This window comes from Octopus sinensis, linkage group LG16 (assembly GCF_006345805.1).
Source record: "Octopus sinensis linkage group LG16, ASM634580v1, whole genome shotgun sequence".
Taxonomy (NCBI): domain Eukaryota; kingdom Metazoa; phylum Mollusca; class Cephalopoda; order Octopoda; family Octopodidae; genus Octopus; species Octopus sinensis.
In genome coordinates this window covers 1,081,340-1,105,339 of record NC_043012.1, presented here as the reverse complement: position 1 = coordinate 1,105,339, position 24,000 = coordinate 1,081,340, and the positions used below count along the sequence as shown (strand labels likewise).

Here is a 24,000-nt window from a genome sequence, read left to right as displayed (position 1 = left end):
TTCTCATTTTCTATCATTAACTATCATTAATTATCATTTCATAATAAGTCATAACTGATCCAAAATAATCTATGCACTTATTCTTCGTTATATACAGAAACAAAATAAATAATAAAAAACATATACTCTCTTTACTCTTTTACTTGTTTCAGTCATTTGACTGCGGCCATGCTGGAGCACCGCCTTTAGTCGAGCAACTCGACCCCGGGACTTATTCTTTGTAAGCCCAGTAGTTATTCTATCAGTCTCTTTTGCCGAACCGCTAAGTGACGGGGATATAAACACACCAGCATCGGTTGTCAAGCAATGCTAGGGGGACAAACACAGACACACAAACATACACGCACACATTCATATATAAACATAGATACGATGGGCTTCTTTCAGTTTCCGTCTACCAAATCCACTCACTAGGCATTGGTCGGCCCGAGGCTATAGCAGAAGACACTTGCCCAAGGTGCCACGCAATGGGACTGAACCCGGAACCATGTGGTTGGTAAGCAAGCTACTTACCACACAGCCACTCCTGCGCCTACATGGAAATTTGAAAAAAATAAAATAAAAAATACATGGAAATTGAAAATAAATGTGTATATTAAGAGGTTAAATCTTAAACTGGTGGGTTTTCCTTATTCTTTTTGTAATAATTTCATGAAGTTTTAGAGCCTTAGGAAGCATTTTGCTTCTACTGTGAAGGATAAATAATTTTGCTTCCGGGTGAAAAGATATTTTAAGTTATGCTCAAAAACAATACTGCCATGGTGAGGTCATGGCTGGTTGTCATCATTGTCATCATCCCCACCATCAACACCCACAACCATCGACATCCCCACCACCACCACCACTACCACCGTCATCATTGTCGTCACCATTGCCCTCATTGTTAGCACCCAATATATATATATATATATATACATACATATATATATATATATATTATATATATATTATATTAATATACATATAATCATATATATATATACACATATATATATATATATATATACACACATATATATATACATATATATATGCATATATATAATATATATATGTATATATATGTATATATATATATATATATATATGTATGTATCATCATCATCATCATCGTCGTTTAACGTCCGTTCTCCATGCTAGCATGGGTTGACGGTTCGACCGGGGTTCTGGAAGCCAGAAGGCTGCACCAGGCTCCAGTCTAATTTGGCAATGTTTCTACAGCTGGATGCCCTTCCTAACGCCAACCACTCCGTGAGTGTAGTGGGTGCTTTTTACGTGCCACCTGCACAGGTGCCAGCGGGGCTGGCAACGGCCACGGTCAGATTGGTGTATTTTATGTGCCACCGGCACGGAAGCCAGTGAGGCGGTGCTGGCATCGGCCACGTTCGGATAGTGCTTTTTACGTACCACCAGACCAGGGATCCTGGCTGGTTCAATTCGATTTCGATTTCGCTTGCCCCAACATGTCTTCACAAGCAAAGGGGGTTGCAAGGGTGCCTGTCGTACGGTCGCATTGGAGTATTTTACGTGCCACGGCCACGAGTCGGATAGTGCTTTTTACGTACACCAGACCAGGATCCTGGCTGGTTCAATTCGATTTCGATTTCGCTTGGCCCCAACATGTCTTCACAAGCAAAGGGGTTTGGCAAGGGTGCCTGTCGTACGGTCGCATTGGAGTATTTTACGTGCCACGGCCACGAGTCGGATAGTGCTTTTTACGTACCACCAGACCAGGGATCCTGGCTGGTTCAATTCGATTTCGATTTCGCTTGCCCCAACATGTCTTCACAAGCAAAGGGGTTGGCATGGGTGCCTGTCGTACGGTCGCATTGGAGTATTTTACGTGCCACGGCCACGAGTCGGATAGTGCTTTTTACGTACCACCAGGCCAGGGATCCTGGCTGGTTCATTCGGTTTCGATTTCGATTCGATTTCGCTTGCCCCAACATGTCTTCGCAGCATGGGGGGTTGGCATGGGTGTCTGTCGTCGGATGAGGTTCTATACGACTTCGCTTGCCTCAACCGGTCTTTGTGTCCAAGGGAGGAAAGGCATTCATAAGTGGGCTGGGCTCACTTGTCCTGCCTGGTCTTCTCACGTACAGAATATTTCCAAGGTCTCGGTCCTGGTCATTTCCTCAGTGAGGCCTAAAGTTCGAAGGTCGTGCTTCACCACCTCGTCCCAGGTTTTCCTGGGTCTACCTCTTCCACGGGTTCCCTCAACTGCTAGGGATTGGCACTTTCTCACACACCTATCTTCATCCATTCTCGCCACATGACCATACCAGCGCAATCGTCTCTCTTGCACACCACAACTGATGCTTCTTAGGTACAACATTTCTCTCAAGGTGCTAACGCTCTGTCGAGTATGTACACTGACATTACACATCCATCGGAGCATACTGGCTTCATTCCTCACGAGCTTACGCATGTCCTCAGCAGTCACGCCCATGTTTCGCTGCCATGTAGCATGGCTGTTCGTACACACGCATCATACAGTCTGCCTTTTACTCTGAGCGAGAGGCCTTTAGTCACCAGCAGAGGTAAGAGCTCCCTAAACTTTGCCCAGGCTATTCTTATTCTAGCAGTTACACTTTCAGCGCACCCACCCCCACTACTGACTTGGTCACCTAGATAATGAAGCTATCAACTACTTCTAGTTTTTCCCCCTGGAAAGTGACGGAAGTTGTTTTCTGCAGATTTTCGGAGGTTAATGCTCCCGAGCATCTGCCACATACAAAAACTATCTTCCCAGTTAGCCTACCTTTGACATTGCTGCACCTCTTATGTGTCCATAGCTTACACTGGGTACATCTTATAGAGTTTCTACCTACACCTTTTCTACAGATGAGCAGGGCCATCTTCCTGAAGATATTTGTGGATTGTCTACCTTTCTACTTATTAGTACTTTGGTTTTACTAGGTTGACTCTAAGGCCCCTTGATTCTAAACCCTCCTTCCACACCTGGAACTTCTCCTCCAGTTCTGATAGTGACTCAGCAATAAGAGCAAGGTCGTCAGCGTAGAGGAGCTCCCAGGGACAGCCTGTCTTGAATTCCTCCGTAATTGCCTGGAGTACTATGATAAATAGGAGGGGCTGAGTACTGAACCCTGGTGGACCCCAACCTCTACTTTGAATTCTTCTGTGTACATGTTGCCAACCCTAACCTTACTTACGGCATCTCTGTACATGGCTTGCACAGTCCTCACCAGCCATTCATCTATCCCTAGTTTCCTCATTGACCACCAGATAAGGGATCGGGGGACCCTATCAAAGCTTTCTCCATGTCAACGAAAGCCAGGTACAGGGGCTTATCTTTGGCTAGGTATTTCTCCTGCAGCTGCCTTACCAGGAATATAGCATCAGTGGTACTTTTCCCTGGCACGAACCCAAACTGCATCTCATCTAAACTAACTCTCTCTCTAATTAGTTGGGCTATGACCCTCTCCGTAACCTTCATTACTTGATCCAACAGCTTGATACCTCTGTAATTATTTGTATCTAGGGCATCACCTTCCTTTGTAGCAGTTGACTAGTATGCTGCTGCACCAGTCATTGGGTATGACTCCTTCGTGTATCACCTGGTTGACTATACGGGTGACTAGGTTATAGCCGACACTGCCAATATTTTGAGCATCTCTGCAGTAATTCCTGATGGGCCTGGGGCTTTCCTGTCTTCATGCTTCTAATTGCCTTAGCTACCACGGAACTATCAACTCGGATAGCTGGTCCCTCTGTAGGGTCAACATTCGGCAGACTCTCTTATCCCATTCATTTTCCTCATTCAGTAACCTTTCATAGTGGCGTCTCCAAGCTTCTCTCTTTGCATCCTCATTTAGCGCAAGTGAACCATCCTCCATGCGAACACATTTCTCTCCTACCACATCACGATTCTCTCTCACCACTGTCTTGCAACACGAAATACCTCAAGTCTTTCATCCTCACGGCGCAGGACATTGGCAAATTTTCTCTTATCTGCTTCCCCTCTGGCTAGATAGACCTGTCTCCTAGCTTCCTTCTGGCGTCTGATACCCTTCCCTGCTACCACCGTTCTTCCAGGCCTTCCAGCCTGTTTCTTTGTCTATAGCCCTGTCAACAATATTGTCCACCACCACGTTATTTTGGGTCTTAAGGGGACTTTGCACCAGCCACAGATCTGGTCAGCGGCTTTCAGCAGGTTGTCCCTCAGAAACGTCCAGTTGTCTTCTACCCCATGTGTAGCTATACCCCCTTCCACTTCGTCAAAGGCTTCAAGTAACATATCTCTAAATCTCTGTCCATTCGCAGGGGCTTTAAGCTTCCAGACCCTTCTTCTCCATGTTGGTCGTCTTCTAGTCGCCCTCTTATTCCTGGTCCTAAAGTCACTAACTACCAGTCTATGTTGTGGGGTGCATTCTTCGCCTGGGAAGGTTTTGGCATTTTTAAGCAGCCATCTTTCCCTTTTTCTGGCAAGGATGTAGTCGATTTGGCTAGTATGCCGGCCCGATCGGTAGGTGACCAGGTGGCTTGTTGGTTATATACATATACATATATATATATATATATATATATATATATATATATTATATATATATACACATATACATATATATATATATATATATATATATATATATATATATATATAATATATATATATATATACACGAGGGGAAGTCAAAAATTATCCGCCCTTTCACCATAACATATCTTTATTATTGTCACACTGTCTTCTGCGCATGTGGGGGCTTATAGTTGGTACTATTATGGTCATGTGATCGAAGTTTGTGCCTGATCCCATCATTTTTCTTTCTGGCTTTACAGTGTAAGCTTGGCCGCTCCACTAGCAATGTGCACCAAAGAAGAACAAAAAGCAGCGATCCAATTTCTCTGGTCGAAAGATGTGTCACATGCTGAAATTCATCGGAGGCCTTTAGCACAATACGGGGACAGTTGAAAGTGTGACACATTGTCAGTACTTGTGAAAGTCTTGTGCAGAAAGAGCGCAACAAGCACAGACATGACAAGGTAGCCCCAAACCTTCATTGGCTCTATACTGGAAGTATGGATACGAGGTAATGCGTTTGGTTCCGAAATACACTGGAAAAGGTAATGGATGAAAATGTGAAGGCAAAGATCCTCTGGGAGATTGACTTCCAGTCGGACAAGGTCTGAGAGCACTGAAGGCTGGATATAATAACTTTCAGGAGGGACAAACAAGAGTGCCTAATAATCGATGTGGCTGGGTTAGGGGATCAATATATTATCATGAAAGAAAGAGAAAAGATTGATAAATAGGGAGACCTGAGAATTGAGATTGTCAAGATGTGACCACTAGGAGGGCCGAACATAAAGGTTGTTCCTGTTGTCCACAGAGAATTGGGTTCACTACCACCTAACATGAAGAAACATCTGGAAACTTTAGAAATACCCTCCAGTCTTGGTGTATTGCAAAAATTGGCATTACTTGGAACTGCACACATATTGCATAAAGTACTGTCTGCCTGAGGTCCTTGCTGCATCGTCATCGTCGTCGTCATAATAATAATAATGATAATAATGATAATAATAATAATAATAATAATAATAATAATAATAATAATAATATTAATAATAATAATAATAATAATAATAATAATAATAATAATAATAATAATATAATAATAATAATAATAAAATAATAATAATAATAATAATAATAATAATAATAATAATAATAATAATAATAATAATAATAATAATAATAATAATAATAATGCCCTGATGCAATATCAGGCAGTGGTTCTCATGGCTTCTTATCTTAACTGATTGGAAGTGTTATCATGCACATTGTTTTGTCTTAGTATAAAAGATGGGCTACAACAAATATTCTGCTCAATACCTATTTCTTTATTACCCACAAGGGGCTAAACACAGAGGGAACAAACAAGGACAGACATAGATATCAAGTCGATTACATCGACCCCAGTACGTAACTGGTACTTAATTTATCGACCCCGAAAGGATGAAAGGCAAAGTCGACCTCGGCGAAATTTGAACTCACAACGTAACGCAGACGAAATATCGCTAAGAATTTCGCCTGGCATGCTAACGTTTCTGCCAGCTCGCCGCCTTCACAGATTTGCTTATCAGTTGTTTGACCTTAACCAGTTGAGCATGTCCCTTAGTGGCTGATGATATGTGTATCTCTGATCACCAGTAGAAGTAGTGGGTGAGTATCATAGCCATGAGTTGAGAGGAATTCTTTGGGGTTTGGATAATTCACCTTTGAAGACATGAATGTTTCATCCAACATCCTTAAACAATCCTTATTCAGGGACCTTTTGAGCAGGATGGGTTACTTGACCTGAAGAAAATTCTAACTGGGCCCCACCTTCAAAGTCATGTGCTGTTTATCTTGATATGAGATCACCTTGTCGTGCACAAATGGTTGTAATGCATGTGCCTGGTGTACCCTTATCAGATGGGTAGTGATGATGGGTATACTGGGCTTTGCCTATTTTACCCTAGTGTCACTTTGATGGCATGCATTGAAAATAATAATAATAATAATAATAATAATAATAATATAATAATAATAATTATTATTATTATAATAAAGACAAATACTGTCAGATCATTGATGTTGCCATACTAAATGACGTGAATGTTGTGAGTAAAGAGATTGAAGAAATCACCAAGTACTCCGAATTGAAAGTGGAAATGGCAAGACTAGGGTGTGCGAGAGGGTAATGTAAAAGTGATACCAGTGGTGATTGGAGCATTGGGCTCAGTCCCTTTGAAACTTCAAGACTTCTTAAGGCAACTGGAAATCCCCCGCCAAATTGATGTCTTGCAAAAAGCAGCCTTATTGGGCACAGCCCACATCTTATGGAAAATATAATTTGTGTGAGGTCCTTGTAACTTGACTAAAGACTCCAGTGCATTTTTACCTACACTGTATTACGAAGGATTAATAATAATAATGGCCTACCAATGTATACAGTGAGTTTCTTTGTCCTAAGTGTTGGGAAGATGCTTGGTAAGAAATGGAAACAAAACTGAAAGAGGAAAAATAATAATAATAACAACAACATAGAAAATCCTTTTACTTACAGCTCTTCGCACATCCGGCAATGTAATCCATAATGTAAACATAATTGGTGCCATGAATATATATGATATCCGTTTCTTGTTTTCTTTTGGCCAGCTAATATCTAATGGCTCCTCCTCCTCCACTAATCCAGCAGGTGGCGCTGCCATATCTGTACCAGTTTCAGGCATGGGAAGTTCTTTCTGCAAAAAAACATTCAAAGAAACATCATTTAAATGCCTGAGATAATTTAACATTTAATAAATTATAACTTTTCTAATTAATCAACTTGATTTACCAGCCTCGTCTGGCACCTGTGCTGGTGGCACATAAAAGCACCCACTACACTCACGGAGTTGTTGGCATTAGGAAGGGCATCCAGCCATAGAAACACTGAGCCAGATACTATGCCTATGCAGACTTATTGAAGAATCAAAAGCATTTAATCGTGATCTTGCAATGGTATTTGTAAACTTTTCTAAAGCGTTCGATTCTGTAGATAGGTACAAGATGTTTGAAATCCTTAAGCTCTATGGGATACCAGACAAAATCATTTCTGCCATCAAGGTCCTCTACACAGATACGTCTTCAACCATCTTAACACCTGACGGAGAAACATCATCTTTCTCAATCAAAGCCGGAATACTGCAGGGAGACACACTCGCCCCATTTCTTTTCATCATTGTTGTTGATTATGTGCTACGTATGTCAGTTGATACCATCTCTGGCAAGGGCTTTGAAATAAAACCAAGAAGAAGTTCCAGACACTCAGCTGAGTACTTGACAGACACTGACTTTGCTGATGACATCGCTCTTAGCAGTGATTCTCTCTCCAATGCCCAGTCTCTTTTACAATCTCTTGAACAAGCCTCAAATTGTGTAGGTCTTTACCTCAATGAGGCCAAGACTGAATACATAAACAAGTGCCTGCCCAACAGTGATTGCATCATCCATTATCTCAACAATGCGCCCTTAAATATGGTTTCTGATTACAAATATCTTGGGTCATACATATCATCATCTGGAAAAGACTTTCTAACTAGAAAGGGTATGGCCTGGTCAGCCTGTAATGACATGCATAAGATCTGGTCATCAAATCTAAGTAGAGACTTCAAACTTGAAATCTTCATAGCCACAGTCGAACCAATTCTACTATATAGCTCAGAAACCTGGACGTTATCAAAGAAGCTTGAGAGGCGGTTGGATGGAACCTACACTCGCCTCCTTATGAGAGCTCAAAATCTCTCGTGGAAGCGCCATCCAACCAAAATGCAAATATATGGGAAACTACCACCTGTGTCATCTCTTGTGAAAGGTAGGAGAGTCCAGTGTGCTGGACATTGTTGTAGAGCTGAAAAAGAGGTAATTTCCGCTCTTCTCCTCTGGAAGCCATCTACTCACAATACCAGAGGGCGCACACTCTCCTACCCTGATGTAATCTCCAGGGATACAGGCATCCAGCAACAGGACCTCCGTAATGCCATGATGGACCATGAAGTCTGGCGTAGCATGGTAAATTCCATTGTCTCGACCACAGTTGAACAATGATGATGATAGAAACATTGCCAGATCAGACTGGGCCTGGTGCAGCCTTACCCCAGTTGAACCGTCCAACCCATGCTAGCATGGAAAGCGGACGCTATACGATGATGATGATGATGATGATGATTTTCATGGCGGAAATGTTTTCCTCTTTAATCCTTTGAAATTTAAAAATGCCATATGAGGCCCAAATTGTTCATCTGGTTTATGTACAAACTGGCTCAGAGGCTGCCTCACACACCTACCTTACAGTAGGAGTAGGAAGCACTCCGTCGATTATGACGATGAGGGTTCCGGTTGATCCGAATCAATGGAACAGCCTGCTCATGAAATTAACGTGTAAGTGGCTGAGCACTCCACAGACACGTGTACCCTTAACATAGTTCTCGGGGATATTCAGCGTGACACAGAGAGTGACAAGGCCGGCCCTTTGAAATACACGTACAACAGAAACAGGAAGTAAGAGTGAGAGGAAGTTGTGGTGAAAGAGTACAGCAGGGATCACCACCATCCCCTGCCGGAGCCTCGTGGAGCTTTAGGTGTTTTCACTCAATAAACACTCACAACGCCCGGTCTGGGAATCGAAACTGTGATCCTATGACCGCGAGTCCGCTGCCCTAACCACTGGTCCATTGCGCCTCCACACCTACCTTACAATATCATTATAATAACAATCAACTCTCAAACCTGTTAGCTAATAAATGATTAAATGTAAACAATGTGAATAAACAAGTGTTACATTTGAAAGAAATTGAATGGTTAAGTGATTAGAGCATCAGGCTCACAATCATGAGGTAGTGAGTTCGATTCCTGGACAGGGCTCTATGCTGTGTTCTTGAGCAAGACACTTTATTTCACGTTGCTCCAGTTCACTTAACTGTAGAAATGAGGTGTGATGTCACTGGTGCTAAGGGTTATCGACCCCTTTATTTTTCCTTTGCTTAACATCAGTGGGGGTATGCACAGGTGACTGCTGATCTTCCATAAAATAACCTTGCCCAGACTTGTGCCTTGGAGAGTAACTTTCTAGGTGTAATTCCCATGGTCATTCATAACCGAAGGGAATCTTTATTCTTACATTTGAAAGAGTACTCTGAATACTAAAGGTTAGGTTGCTTGTATGACTCTCTTGTTAAGCACATTCCTCAGTTGTTAGGTTCGGTCCCACTAGATCAGAGGCATTCTACCATTTTTTTAATTTTTTAATTTATCTTTGGAGCCCTTTGATTCCTATTTTACATGGGTGGACCATCACAGCTATTCAATGTTTACAAAATCCCATTACTATATTTTTATAATTCATGAAGACCAAAAAACACTAAAGGAAGATCGGGAGGGATGGAGAGAGGTAGTCAGGTTGGCCCAGGCAATCAGCCTTGATAAAAAAACAAAACAAGGAATTATATAAAAAAAAAAAATTACTAAACTATTTTGCGTATTGTAGAAGTGTAACCAAATTATTGGATATAAATTTTAACAGCAAAATCTCACATGGACCCTTCAAGGGTCATAGGAACTCTTGTTGAGAACCATTGTACTAGATGGTACCATGGACAAATATCTTCAGCTATAGTCCCATGTATAAGTTTTATATTTTCCTCATGCACATTAAGGTTATTGTACTGGTGTATCTTTAGTACCTCTGCCTTTACCTCTGCCTTAGCAAAGGCAGAGGTATTGCTTCCAGTCAAGTTTGCTTGCTTTTTTTGTTTGTTTGTCCATGGACGAGATACCTCAAGAACCGCTGGATGGATTCAGAGGAAATTTTCAGAGATGCTTGGCCTTGTGACTGGCACAAACTTATTAGATTTTGGGTTCGATCCGGTACCAGACAAGGATTATGGATTATTTTTTCCTGTTTTTTAACTTAATTTTTGAGAGCATTTGGGCTCATTTTTAGTATTATTTGTGAGAGCAGTTGAGTTTATTTCAAATATTCTCATTTTAAAAATCCTCTCTGACTAATCATTTGAGACGACATTGGTGTTGCCTTGGTGGAGGTTTGCACTCTCTGAGTGCTCTTGTTTTTTATATTATTTTATATTATTTTATATTATTTTCTTTATTTTTTTCCCCCACTCTTCTTTATTGCAGCTTGTTTTATTTTATTTCATTCTTATTTTCTCTCTTCTTCCTCCTTGCCGTAGATACTAATGGCATTACCCAGTTATCTTCTTAAGGTTATTATTATTTTCGTTTATGTTCGTGCCATCTTTTATTGGTTTCTTAAAGGTCTAATAAAAATCATACTTTTTAAAACAAATGTTTGTTTGCACGTATTTATTTTTCAAACCCTTTGATTAAAATAACATTCTGGGACAGGCATGGCTGTGTGGTGGAAACTTTAGTTCCCACCCACTTAGTTTTGGATTCAGTAGAGTCCTACTGCATATAACCCTGGGCAAGTATCTTCTACTAACTCAGGCTGAGCAAAGCATCATAAATGGATTTACTAGACGTCCATTTAAAGTCCAATTTTCTATGACAGCATGGGTATAGACAGAAAATTATTAGAAGAAGGATTTTACAACTGGGTCCTTCCTTTCACCAATACTTTCCAATTTTTCTAAAACGGGAGTTCTTTATTCTACTGCAACTAAAAATACTGCTTTTGTTCATAGAAGACAAATACGGAGTAAATAAATACCACTTTTTCTGCCATACAAGTTGAATTATACAAAAAAAAAATTTACAGCCAAAAAAGATTGGTTGACTTATACATCAAAACAACTTTGAAGGACCAAAAACTCCTTGTGAAATGCAGCAAGGTTTGGAAAAACTGAAGACACTTGAATGCTTACATTACATAATTACACCATAAACTATGTCAACTTGTTTGCCAGAAAATACAATAAATATGTGCCCTTTTCAAGCCTAGCCAGTCTCATGGGCCCGGTTTCCCAGTTTCTGTGGTGTATGTGTTCCCCCCAGCTGGACGGATGCCAGTCCATCGCAGCATTACTCAAGAAACGGGAAGAAAAAGAGTGAGAGAAAGTTGGAGTACAACAGGGGTCTCCACCCCACCCCCCTGCCGGAGCCTCGTGGAGCTTTTAGGTGTTTTTGCTCAATAAATACACACAATGCCTGAACTGGGAATCAAAACTGCGATCCTCTGACTGCAAGTCCGCTGCCCTAAGCACTGGGCCATTGCGCCTCCACACACAAAAAAAAAAAGATACATTAATTAGATCTTAATTAAAATGAATCCAAAAAACAACCCCTTACTTGTTTTTGTGGCACAGCAGATTGTGGAGATGGTAATTTTATTTCTTCAACTTCAGGTGGAGTGCAAGGAGAGGTGGTGGTCTGAAGTGGTAAGTCAGTGTTTGACCCGATTTCTGCCGAACCCATGTTCGTAAGCTGAGTCTCCTGACTACCCACTTCAGTGCCCAGAGATGGTTGCTCCTTTGCCGAAGCCTGATCTTCGCTGGCTATTTTCCCATTAGAGATAGCATGAATGGACGGGTCTTTACCATCTTTTTGTATAGCGTCTTTCTCGGTGTTTCCTTCCGCAGTCGAATCGCCATCTAGTACAACGTTCAGAGTAGCAACTGCATGCATTTTCACTGCTTTGTCTTGAACTTTGGCTGAATAGAGAGAAAAAAAAAAGGAAAGGTTACAGGAATGGAACGGCATAGATTGGTTCAGTGAAGTAACAAAGAATTCGATAGGGGTATTGCCGGTGGCACGTAAAAAGCACCATCTGATCGTGGCCGTTGCCAGCCTCGCCTGGCCTCCGTGCCGGTGGCACGTAAAAAGCACCATCTGATCGTGGCTGTTTACCAGCCTCGCCTGACCTCTGTGCCGGTGGCACGTAAAAAGCAACATCCGACCATGGCCGTTTGCCAGCCTCGCCTGGACTCCGTGCCGGTGGCACGTAAAAAGCACCATCCGATCGTGGCCATTTGCCAGCCTCGCCTGGCCTCCGTGCCGGTGGCACGTAAAAAGCACCATCCGACCGTGGCCGTTTGCCAGCCTCGTCTGGCACGTAAAAAGCACCCACTACACTCATGGAGTGGTTGGTGTTAGGAAGGGCATCCAGCCATAGAAACATTGCCAGATCAGACTGGGCCTGGTGCAGCCTTCTGGCTTCCCAGACCCCAGTTGCATCCACTGGTTTTCAAACATAGAAATATTAATATTTCTAAGTCTCTCTAAAGGAGACTATGGCAGCAGTACTGATAAGGGGCAAATACCCTGAAACTAGTCTGCAGATGTTCGAAGGTTATAATGGACACAGGTTCATGTGTCACATAGCTTGCTAGAGGTGATGGCCTCTTGGAGCTAATCAACGGCAGCATTTGTCCAATATTTCTGGACTGCCATATCAGCTTGGCGATAATTATTAATATCCTGTACCGCTGCCGTAGTCTCCTTTAGAGAGACTTAGAAATATTAATATTTCTATAACATTAATAAAGTTAAGCAAATAATCATAATATTTTCATATAGGTATTGTTTCACCAGTTATGTTTTTGTTATCACTGTGGTGTGAATCTGATTATACCATGCGTTTGCAGCTGGTAAATCTAGGAAGGTTTTTGCCGCATCCTCTGTATGTTTGTGTGTGTGTATGTGTGTGTGTGTGTGTGTGCATACATGCTTATGGTTGGTTTAAATGAATCCACTGTGATATTAGTAATGCATTTTATTGATACCAGAAGGATGACTATAAAAGTCAACCCAAGTGTCATTTGAACACAAAATGCAAAGAGGCTTAAAGGCATTTGTCCAATAAGCTTTTTGTTCTGAAAAATCCATTATAATGCTGAAAATATTCTCCCATTTTCAGTTCTGTTCCTCAACACAAATTCTACAACAGTTTATTCAGAAACGAATAAACAGAAAGAACAGAAGAAATGTTAGGTTAATGAATGCCTTTCTATTTGAAAACGGTTCTGAGTGCAAATAGTCCTGAGGACTGGATTTATGAAAGAAGATACCACACTGTGGTGAACCTGCTTCAACAAGTTTTATCAAAACTAGGTGATTATGAAAAAGGAAAACCTAAAAAGAAAAATGTAAGAAAAATAACACTCTAAAAAAAAAAGGAATTATTATTGTAATTGAATGAATAAATCTGTAATGAAGTATTTAAATATAATGAGACTGTAGGAATTCTTTAAAGAGGAAACTATTTTATGTTTTATGAAAGAAGCTTTACAACTTTCAGAAAGAAAAAAGAAATATAAATAAAACTTTGAAAAACAGCCACGAAAAATTTTTGTTATATTTCTGATGTAACATAAACTCGTCAGATTAAACAAAAATAAATAAATAACTAAATAAATAAATAAATATATAAACTAGAAAAGTTCATAATTTAAAATTTTAAAATAATAAAGAATAAAATAAAAATAGAAGTATGCTAATTAATTTGGTATTTGCAAAACAAATTCTTCACTTTTTTATTCTAGTTTTTTAAAAATAATTTTCTATATAATATCTGTTCATATCTTTTCGATTTTATTTATTTATTTGTTCTATCATATGTATACACATACATATGATATATATATGTATATATATATATATATATATATATATATATATATATATGTATATATATGCACACACACATATATGCTTATACATATATACATATACATACATACACACACACACATATATATATATATACATATATCTACATATATATATGTGTATATATATATATATGTGTGTGTGTGTGTGTGTGTGTGTATACAAATATATATTACTTTCTGTCTTGTTGCATAGAAACATTTTTCAAGAAAAGAGAAAGAAATATTTAAAAAGACAGAAAAGAAGAGAGAAAATATTTTTCAAAACTTAAATTTGATTTTTTAAAAAAATAAACACGAGTAAAAGAAAATGATGTGAAATAAAAACAAAATTAGAAAAATCTAATTAAAATAAGTAAAAAAGAACAAAACCTTAAAAGTAAAATTTCTGAATGAAGTTAATGGGTTAGATTTCTCATTTGGAGAAAACAGTCATTCCCAATGTTGTCTACAGAAGCTTGCGATAAAACAAAAAAAAATCCTGTTTAAAATTTGGCTTCTTTTGTTTAAAGAGCTTTTGATAATTTTAAATTTGTAATACAAACTCCTGAAACATTTCCACTTCAACATCTAAATATAATACAGTAACACAAGGCTATAAATTCATAGCAAATATGTAGCAATTTGCATTAGATTCCAGTATATGTCAGTTAAACGTTTTATTTGCCCAAGTGCAAAGAAATGAAAACTGAAGTTGAATTTGGTGGAATTTGAACTCTGACTCTCTTTACTCTCTTTTACTTGTTTCAGTCATTTGACTGCGGCCATGCTGGAGCACCACCTTTAGTCGAGCAAATCGACCCCGGGACTTATTCTTTGTAAGCCCAGTACTTATTCTATCGGTCTCTTTTTGCCGAACCGCTAAGTGACGGGGACGTAAACACACCAGCATCGGTTGTCAAGCAATGCTAGGGGGGACAAACACAGACACACAAACATATACACACACATACATATATATATACATATATACGACGGGCTTCTTTCAGTTTCCATCTACCAAATCCACTCACAAGGCATTGGTCGGCCCGAGGCTATAGTAGAAGACACTTGCCCAAGATGCCACGCAGTGGGACTGAACCCGGAACCATGTGGTTGGTAAGCAAGCTACTTACCACACAGCCACTCCTAGAGGAGTGGAACTAAAATATTAAACCTAACAATAACTACAACTAACTCTTTTGTGAGTCAAAGAAGGAGTTTCTATATTACTGTTCTACCTGTTGGAAAAGGTATTCAAATCCTTCTCTCCTTTACAATAACCTGTCTTCCAGGCTCTTACCGTTCACAACTTATTCAGATTTTCAAAGAATTTAGTCTGGGAGTACATGGCCCCCATTCCTGAGAGGATGCCTGTCCATCCATGGTTTAACCCCCAGGTTCCGTTACTACTAATTTTGAGCTGAATGCACTGAAGCGATGTGGAATGAAGCACTTTGCTCAATGATATGACATGCCATCTACTCCACGGATTGGAACCAAGACTTAACAGTTACAAACCAAGTACCCTAACCTTTAGGTTAGGGTACTTGTCATAGCAAATTGTAGGCAGCAGAATTTTCTGAATGGCGTGCTTAACAAAAAATTACCTTGATTGTTTTATAGGTGTGGTTTTCCTGATGATGAACCAAGGCTCATGCAGCCCTCTTCTGAAAAAAGGCTGTTCATAGGCGCAGGAGTGGATGTGTGGTAAGTAGCTTGTTTACCAACCACATGGTTCCGGGTTCAGTCCCACTGCATGGCACCTTTGGCAAGTGTCTTCTACTATAGCATCGGGCCGACCAAAGCCTAGTGAGTGGATTTGGTAGACGGAAACTGAAAGAAGCCCGTCGTATATATGTATATATAAATGTGCATGTGTGTTTGTCCCCCTAGCATTGCTTGACAACCGATGCTGGTGTGTTTATATCAACCCCGGGACTTATTCTTTGTAAGCCCAATACTTATTCTATCGTTCTCTTTTGCCAAACTGCTAAGTGACGGGGACGTAAACACACCAGCATCGATTGTCAAGCAATGCTAGGGGGGACAAACACAGACACACAAACACACACATACATACATATATATATATACATATATAAGACAGGCTTCTTTCAGTTTCCGTCTACCAAATCCACTCACAAGGCATTGGTCGGCCTGGGGCTATAGCAGAAGACACTTGCCCAAGATGCCACGCAGTGGGACTGAACCCAGAGCCATGTGGTTGGGAAGCAAGCTACTTACCACACAGTATCATCTGTTTGTTTTTCCAGGTTCCATGCATCCTCAAGACAGATTTGAGAAACACTAAGAGTTGAATGCTCGATACAACCAAACAGTTTTTAATTACCATTTAAGATTTTGTCTCTTCACCTAACAATTGGACAAACTCAATTTGTCTCTCCAGATATTAGATCTTCCGTATAGATCTTAGAAATACCTCAAGTTAAATGCTTTATGTGGCAAACAGTTGTCAAGCGATGTTGGGGGGGACAAACACAGACACATACACACACACACACATATATATATACATATACATATATATAACTGGCTTCTTTCAGTTTCTGTCTACAAAATCCACTCACAAGGCTTTGGTCAGCTCAAGGCTATAGTAGAAGACACTTGCCCAAGGTGCCACACAGTGGGACTGATGATGATGATGATGATGATGATGATGATGATGATGATGATGATGACGACCAGCAAAAAAAACAAAATGTTACTCACCTTCTCCCAGTGGATCAATAGTATGAATCATGAGTTGCAGAAATCCATGACGAAATCTACCACTTCCAGAGTGTAGAATTGGTAAACTACAACTCCGGACTGGTTTCTTTGGAGATAGTAAATAAAAAGAAAAAATAGGAAAAGGATCGCATTTAGTTACGACATACATAGAGTATAGCATGGATTACAATATGCTTGTTACACATTTTATTTATGTAATTATATGATATATATATAATACATAGTCCATAATATAATACAAGATATAGTCCATATATATAATACATAGTCCAACCCATGCTAGCATGGAAAGCGGACGTTAAATGATGATGATGATAGTACAGAGTATAAACTATCACAAACATTATACTGTAACATTACAGACATACAAAAGGGGCACTGAAAACTCCCTAGCTTTAAGGATATTGTGAAAGGCCTGGCTGGAGGCCCAACCACCCAAGTTCTTTTACAGGGCTCAGAAAAACTGAAGGACCAATGCAATAAGTGTGTGAATCCGAGTGGGGTGATATGTTGAATAAAATCACAATTAACTCGTCCTCCTGTATTTCCTTTCACCCAAAACCAAGGAGTTTTCTTCACCTCATATACTCTTTTACTCTTTTACATGTTTCAGTCATTTGACTGTGGCCATGCTGGAGCACCGCCTTTAGTCGAGCAACTCGACCCCGGGACTTATTCTTTTGTAAGCCCAGTATTATTCTATCGGTCTCTTTTGCTGAACCGCTAAGTAACGGGGACATAAACACACCAGCATCGGTTGTCAAGCAATGCTAGGGGGACAAACACAGACACACAAACACACACACGCATACATATATATATATATATATATATATACATATATACGACGGGCTTCTTTCAGTTTCCGTCTACCAAATCCACTCACAAGGCTTTGGTCGGCCCGAGGCTATAGTAGAAGACACCTGCCCAAGGTGCCACACAGTGGGACTGAACCCGGAACCATGTGGTTGGTAAACAAGCTACTTACCACACAGCCACTCCTGTGCCTATACTGTAAGTTCAGCTATACATATTGTATAATATATTAATTATGATACACCTGAGGACATAGCATAAATTCTACATTATTTTGAAAGATTTTTTTTTGCATTTTGCATTAATGCAGACATGTAATTTATTTATTATCAAATATGATATTCTTTTATTTGTTTCAGTCATTTGACTGTGGTCATGCTGGAGCACTGCCTTTAGTCAAACAAATTAATCCAAGGACTTATTCTTTGTAAGCCTAGTCTCTTTTGCCAAACTGCTAAGTTATGGGGATGTAAACACAACATCGGTTGTCAAGCAATGGTGAGGGACAAACACAGATACATACATACACACACATATTTATATATATATATAAGAGGAGCTTCTTTCAGTTTCCATTGACCAAATCTACTCACAAGGCTTTGATCGGCCAGAAGCTATAGCAGAAGACACTTGCCCAAGGTGCCATGCAGTGGGACTGAACCCAGAACCATGTGGTTAGAAATCAAGCTTCTTACCACACAGCCACAAAACAATTTGTTGCGATACTTGAATTTTCTTATAACACTTGATATGTATACATATGGTGCAGTATAAGCTATGGTACTCATATAATATAGTGTAAGTTATGATATTCATATTATAAAGTACTATTTATATCTTAGATGTTTTTGAAAACAACTTACACATGCAAGTGCTACCAGTCGAGAGCTCCACATACCAGAAGTCAGCAAGTGTATGGGGTCATCAGGAGAGAATGTGTGCTGTTTCGGGGCCTACCTCTTAATGGCATCAATGTGCACTAGCTCCCCTCACTGATATGAGGCCCCACTTGCTAGATCAACTGGTTATCAAATAAGGCTCAATATTCTTCTAGCCATTGTTCATCGTCTCTTTTTAACCAAATCCAGTGGCTAACCGTTTCCATGGTAGTTTGGTCATGGTGGTATTGACTTTACGATGAGTTAGGCCTAACAATAACAAGTCGCCTCACACTGTGTCCAACAAACCCTCTGCATCTGACTTGAGTTGGAAAATGCTCCACTTTCCAGCCTGCATCTTCATATTCCTTGCTGAGGTTTACATAACGGTCAATCTTTTGGCCCTGAGTGGTGTCCATGTTATCTTCATGAGGAACCATAATAACATAATTTATTGTAATCTTATATCTAATGATCATAATGCATGTATATACTATATATGTAACCAAAACTCTGAACAACCGTTTGAATCAATCTAATATAATAGAACAGTCCTAAACATACTAATTTCATTATAGCCATAAGAATACTGATAACAGCAACAACATAGGAAGACTATAACAATAACAACAACATTGGCAGTGAACAATGGCGGTGCCCCAGCATGGCCACTGCTCGTGAGCTGAAACTAGATAAAAAAAAAAATTTGCGTCAATTACAAAAGCAATAATGCAAACTACAACATTCTTTATATATGTATATATATATGTATATATACCCTTTTAACTAATTCTAGAAAATTTGATATTTCTATTTTTTATTAAATTTTAAAATTAAATTAAAAGAAATTGTTTTGTTTCATTAATTAAATTGAAAATATGATCACCTTTATTTCAGGCTGCTGAACAGCAAGAATGAGAAAGAGAAGTAGAAGAGTAATAACAGCAGTGACAGGAGTATATCAGCAGGAGTACCAGGAATAGCAGCAAGTGTAGCAGTAGAAATGTCAGGAGTAACAGCAAGTATAACAGCAGGAGTAACAATAAGTGTAACAGCAGGAGTATCAGGAGTATCAGCAGGAGTGTCAGGAGTAACAACAGGTGTAACAGCAGGAGTATCAGGAGTATCAGCAGGAGTAATGGCAGGAGTATCAACAGGAGTGTCAGGAGTAACAACAGGTGTAACAGCAGGAGTATCAGGAGTATCAGCAGGAGTAATGGCAGGAGTATCAGCAGGAGTAATGGCAGGAGTATCAGGTGTATCAGCAGGAGTGACAGAAGTAACAGCAAGTTTAACAGCAGGAGTAACAACAGGAGTATCAAGAGTAACAGCAGAGTATCAGCAGGAGTTGTTACAATAACAACAATAAGAACGCCAGCAATAACCAAAAGGAAGAGAAAAAGAAATAAAAAAGAAAAAGAAGAAAAGAGAGAAAAACATGAGAAATCAGTAAGAGAGAGAGATAAAAATAAAGAGAGAGAATGAAAGAGAGAGAGTGGGGTGAAAGGGAAAAGAGAGAGAGAGAGACATCAGAAAATGTATTTATTATTTGAAAATTAAGGTTTGAGAAGGGGAGAAGTTAAAGAAGAAAAAGAAGCAACAGTGAATGTAGTAGTAGTAGTAGTAGTAGTAGTAGTAGTAGTAGTAACATAGGAAAAGAAGGAGAAGAAGAAGAAGCAAGAGGAAGAAGAAGAAGAAGAAGGAGGAGAAGAAGTGTGTGTGTGTGTTTTTCTCTTTTCCCAAGCCATATATTCATTTGCCCATTTTTTTTACTTCCATTTATCTATGCTGGCATCAGTTAGTTGGATACTTATTTCAAACAGTACTTTTATGACTGGATGCTCATCCATCCACCAACCTTTAACTACTTTACAAGTATAGGATATATGTGTGTGTGTGTGTTTGTTTGTGTGTGTGTATGCATGTGTGTATGTATATATGTATGAATATATCTATGTCTATCATCATCATCATCATCATCATTTAGCATCCGTTTTCCATGCTAGCATGGGTTGGACGGTTCAACTGGGGTCTGTGAAGCCAGAAGGCTGCATCAGGCCCAGTCTGATCTGGCAGTGTTTCTACGGCTGGATGCCCTTCCTAACGCCAACCACTCCGCGAGTGTAGTGGGTGCTTTTTATGTGCCACCCGCACAGGTGCCAGACGGAGCTGGCAAACGACCACGAACGGGTGGTGCTTTTACGTGCCACCGGCACGGGGGCCAGGCGAGGCTGGCAACGGACATGAACAGATGGTGCTTTTATGTGCCACCGGCATGGAGGTCAGTCTGGGCAGCGCTGGCAACGACCACAAACGGATGGTGCTTTTTACGTGCCACCGGCACGGGGGCCAGGCGAGGCTGGCAACGGCCACGGAGTCAACAAGAGGGAGTACAGAGGAACATTTATTTGTAATCACTACAATTGTTTCCATGCAACATAGTTCTCTAGGTTTGTAGGTATTTAGTTATGTAACTAAAAGCCAGTGGGTGCCGGTGGCATGTATAAAAAAATTCGTGCGAGGTCGTTGCCCGTATCGCCTGACTGGCCTCCCGTGCTGGTGGCACGTAAAAAGCACCCGCTACACTCTCGGAGTGGTCGGCATTAGGAAGGGCATCCAGCTGTAGAAACCCTGCCAGATCAAGATTGGAGCCTGGTGCAGCCATCTGGCTTGCCAGCCCTCAGTCAAAATCGTCCAACCCATGCTAGCATGGAAAGTGGACGTTAAACGATGATGATGAGAGTGACAGGAGCAATATTAATACCAAAAGAGGCTAAAATCACATTATCAGTTAGTCCCTGTAGCAGCAGTAGCAATGAATGTCTGACACCAGCAAGAGCTATGATGTATTTTGAGCATTGCGAATCCATATGAGGGATTTTCTCTCTTGTTAAATATTGCAGTATTTATGTGTTCTTACCCAACATCCACTTTTAAGTGACGAATATTCTACCTTTTGGTGTAAAAACAGTTTCTGTTGTTCTCTCTATATTTATATATATTTTTTGATAAGCCATTGTCTTGCCATAGTGGACAGTACAGTTATTACAAGGGAGATGATCAATGCTTCTTAAAATTCAGTTGGATGAAAGTTTGAACTGGAAATTAAGGACTTATGAAGCAAAAGTGTCATAGAATTCACATTTAAAATTTTTTTTGCATATTTATTTTGAAATTCTTCAGATTTTAAACAGAGGAAATCATGTATAGCATTATTTCATCCTTTTTCGAATACATAGAGTATAGCACCAAATATATATACTCTTTATCTTATTAAACTTTTAATACTTTTTGATAGTTTATAAAAATATAAATAAATAAATAAATAAATAAATAAATATTAAAATATAAAAATATAAAAAATATAAAAAAATAAAATAATTAAATAAAATGATATTAAAAATATATATATATTTATTTATAATTTATAAGTTTAAATTATTAATTTAAATAATTTTTTAAATTTTTAGCTTTAATTTAAATATTTTAATTGGATTTTTATATTTTTTATTTTTTATATATTTTTTAATTAATTCTATTTCTATGTATTGGCTTATGATTTTCACTGTTTGATTTGCCTAGTAGTGGTTTTATCTCTAATTTAATATAATATATATATATATATAAATTTAAATGTAAAATTTAAAATAAGGGTGAAAATTGAATATTAATTTGATTAATATCAATTTAAAACCACTGGTCTATCATATTAAAATCTGAAGATTCAGAAAAATTATATTACATACATATAAGAGGGGTGACCACTACGTGGACATCCATTATGCTAGAAGTAGATCCGCTGTGATCTTACCACTAAGAAAGGAATGTTCTCAAGAAAAATTTGTTTCATTTCATTTGTCATGCTCGTTTACGTTCTGGTGTTTGCTAAATTTTTCTTGAGAGCATTCCTTTCTTAGTGGTAAGATCATAGCAGATCTACTTCTAGTATAATGGATGTCCACGTAGTTGTCTTCCCTCTTATATGTATATATATAATAAAAAATGATATTAAAAAATCCTGGTGGATATCAATTAAGCACGCAGTATAAAGGAATAAGATTAAATTTCCAACAAGTAGATCACAGTAAATGTATTTAGAATAGAAATCCCAGGTAAATCCTCATGCATGGCAGGTAATCCAATGATCCTTATGCAGAATTTTAAGAAATTCAGAATATTAATAACAATCAATAAGATGTATGAAGAAAATCATATCTTTTTTTTTTTTAGATCACACCTTAAAAATCCAACAATTGTTTCAATTGCATTAACATATACAGATATATATTCACACACACACACACACACACACACACACACACAACATTATAAACTTAATAATAATATGTACAAAAATTTATGCCAACACAACATTTTTAGCAGATAGATATACTCGTTTTCTACATTAGATATTTTTTCTAGATTTCAAATATCTTTAATTCTTTTATTTGTTTCAGTCATTAGACTGCATACCACCTTAAGTCTAACAAATCGAACCCAGGACTCATTCTTTGTAAGCCTAGTACTTATTCTATCAGTCCCTTTTGCTGAACTGCTAAGTTACAGGCGCATAAACACACCAGCATCTGTTGATAAGCAATGTTGGGGGAAAAAACACAGATGCACAAACATACACATTTATCTATCTATCTATCTATCTATCTATCTATCTATCTATCTATCTATCTATATATATATAAATATATAGATATATATAATATAGATAATATATATATGCATTTATACGTACATATATGTACATACTTGCATATATATGTATATACATATGCATATATGGGTAGAGAACGTCAAAAAGCGTAAACAACATGAAAAACGAGAACATTAAATACTTCCATGTTTTTGTATTTCATTTTCTCGTTTTACATGTTGTTTACGTATTTTGACGCCCTACACAAATGTGTGCATGTATATATACATATATATGCAAGTATTTACATGTATATATATATATATATTATTTATATTATTATATGATTGAACGCCATGCATCCATTTCCAAGTAAGTTTTATATATATATATATATATATATATATACAACAGGCTTTTTTCAGTTTCCGTCTACCAAATCCATTCACAAGGTTTTGGTCGACCCAAACCTATAGTGGAAGACACTTGCCCAAGGTGTCATGCAAAAAATATGGAATTATTGTGGTATTTTTTATATTTTATTTTTATAAACTAATGACGTTGCTTTCGGTTGAATGAATGAATTTCTGAAGTTAAATTTGGTTTGGGGTTTCATTTTGTTAGTATTTTTTAACAGCTCAAATCTTTTGAGATGTTCAATTAAAATTTCACCAATATGGCTTACCTTGACAATGTTGTGTTGACATAAATTTTCATACCTATTATTATTAATTTTGATAATACTATGTATATATAATAATGTGTGGTGTGTGTGGTGTTGTTGTGTGTATA

General features: G+C 38.6%; 1 protein-coding gene across 1 annotated transcript in view; it reads right to left on the bottom strand.

Moving 5' to 3' along the window:
• LOC115220519 (sodium/potassium/calcium exchanger Nckx30C) overlaps nt 1-24,000 on the bottom strand; it is a 77,548-nt gene that overhangs the window by 7,212 nt on the left and 46,336 nt on the right. Inside the window, exons 3-6 of the mRNA XM_029790658.2 lie at nt 19,447-19,476; nt 16,846-16,951; nt 11,816-12,177; nt 7,072-7,251 (exon numbers count right to left, since the gene is read on the bottom strand). Of these exons, the coding sequence (XP_029646518.1) occupies nt 7,072-7,251; nt 11,816-12,177; nt 16,846-16,876 (573 nt within the window). The 5' untranslated portion in view covers nt 16,877-16,951; nt 19,447-19,476. The remainder of the gene's footprint in view (nt 1-7,071; nt 7,252-11,815; nt 12,178-16,845; nt 16,952-19,446; nt 19,477-24,000) is intronic.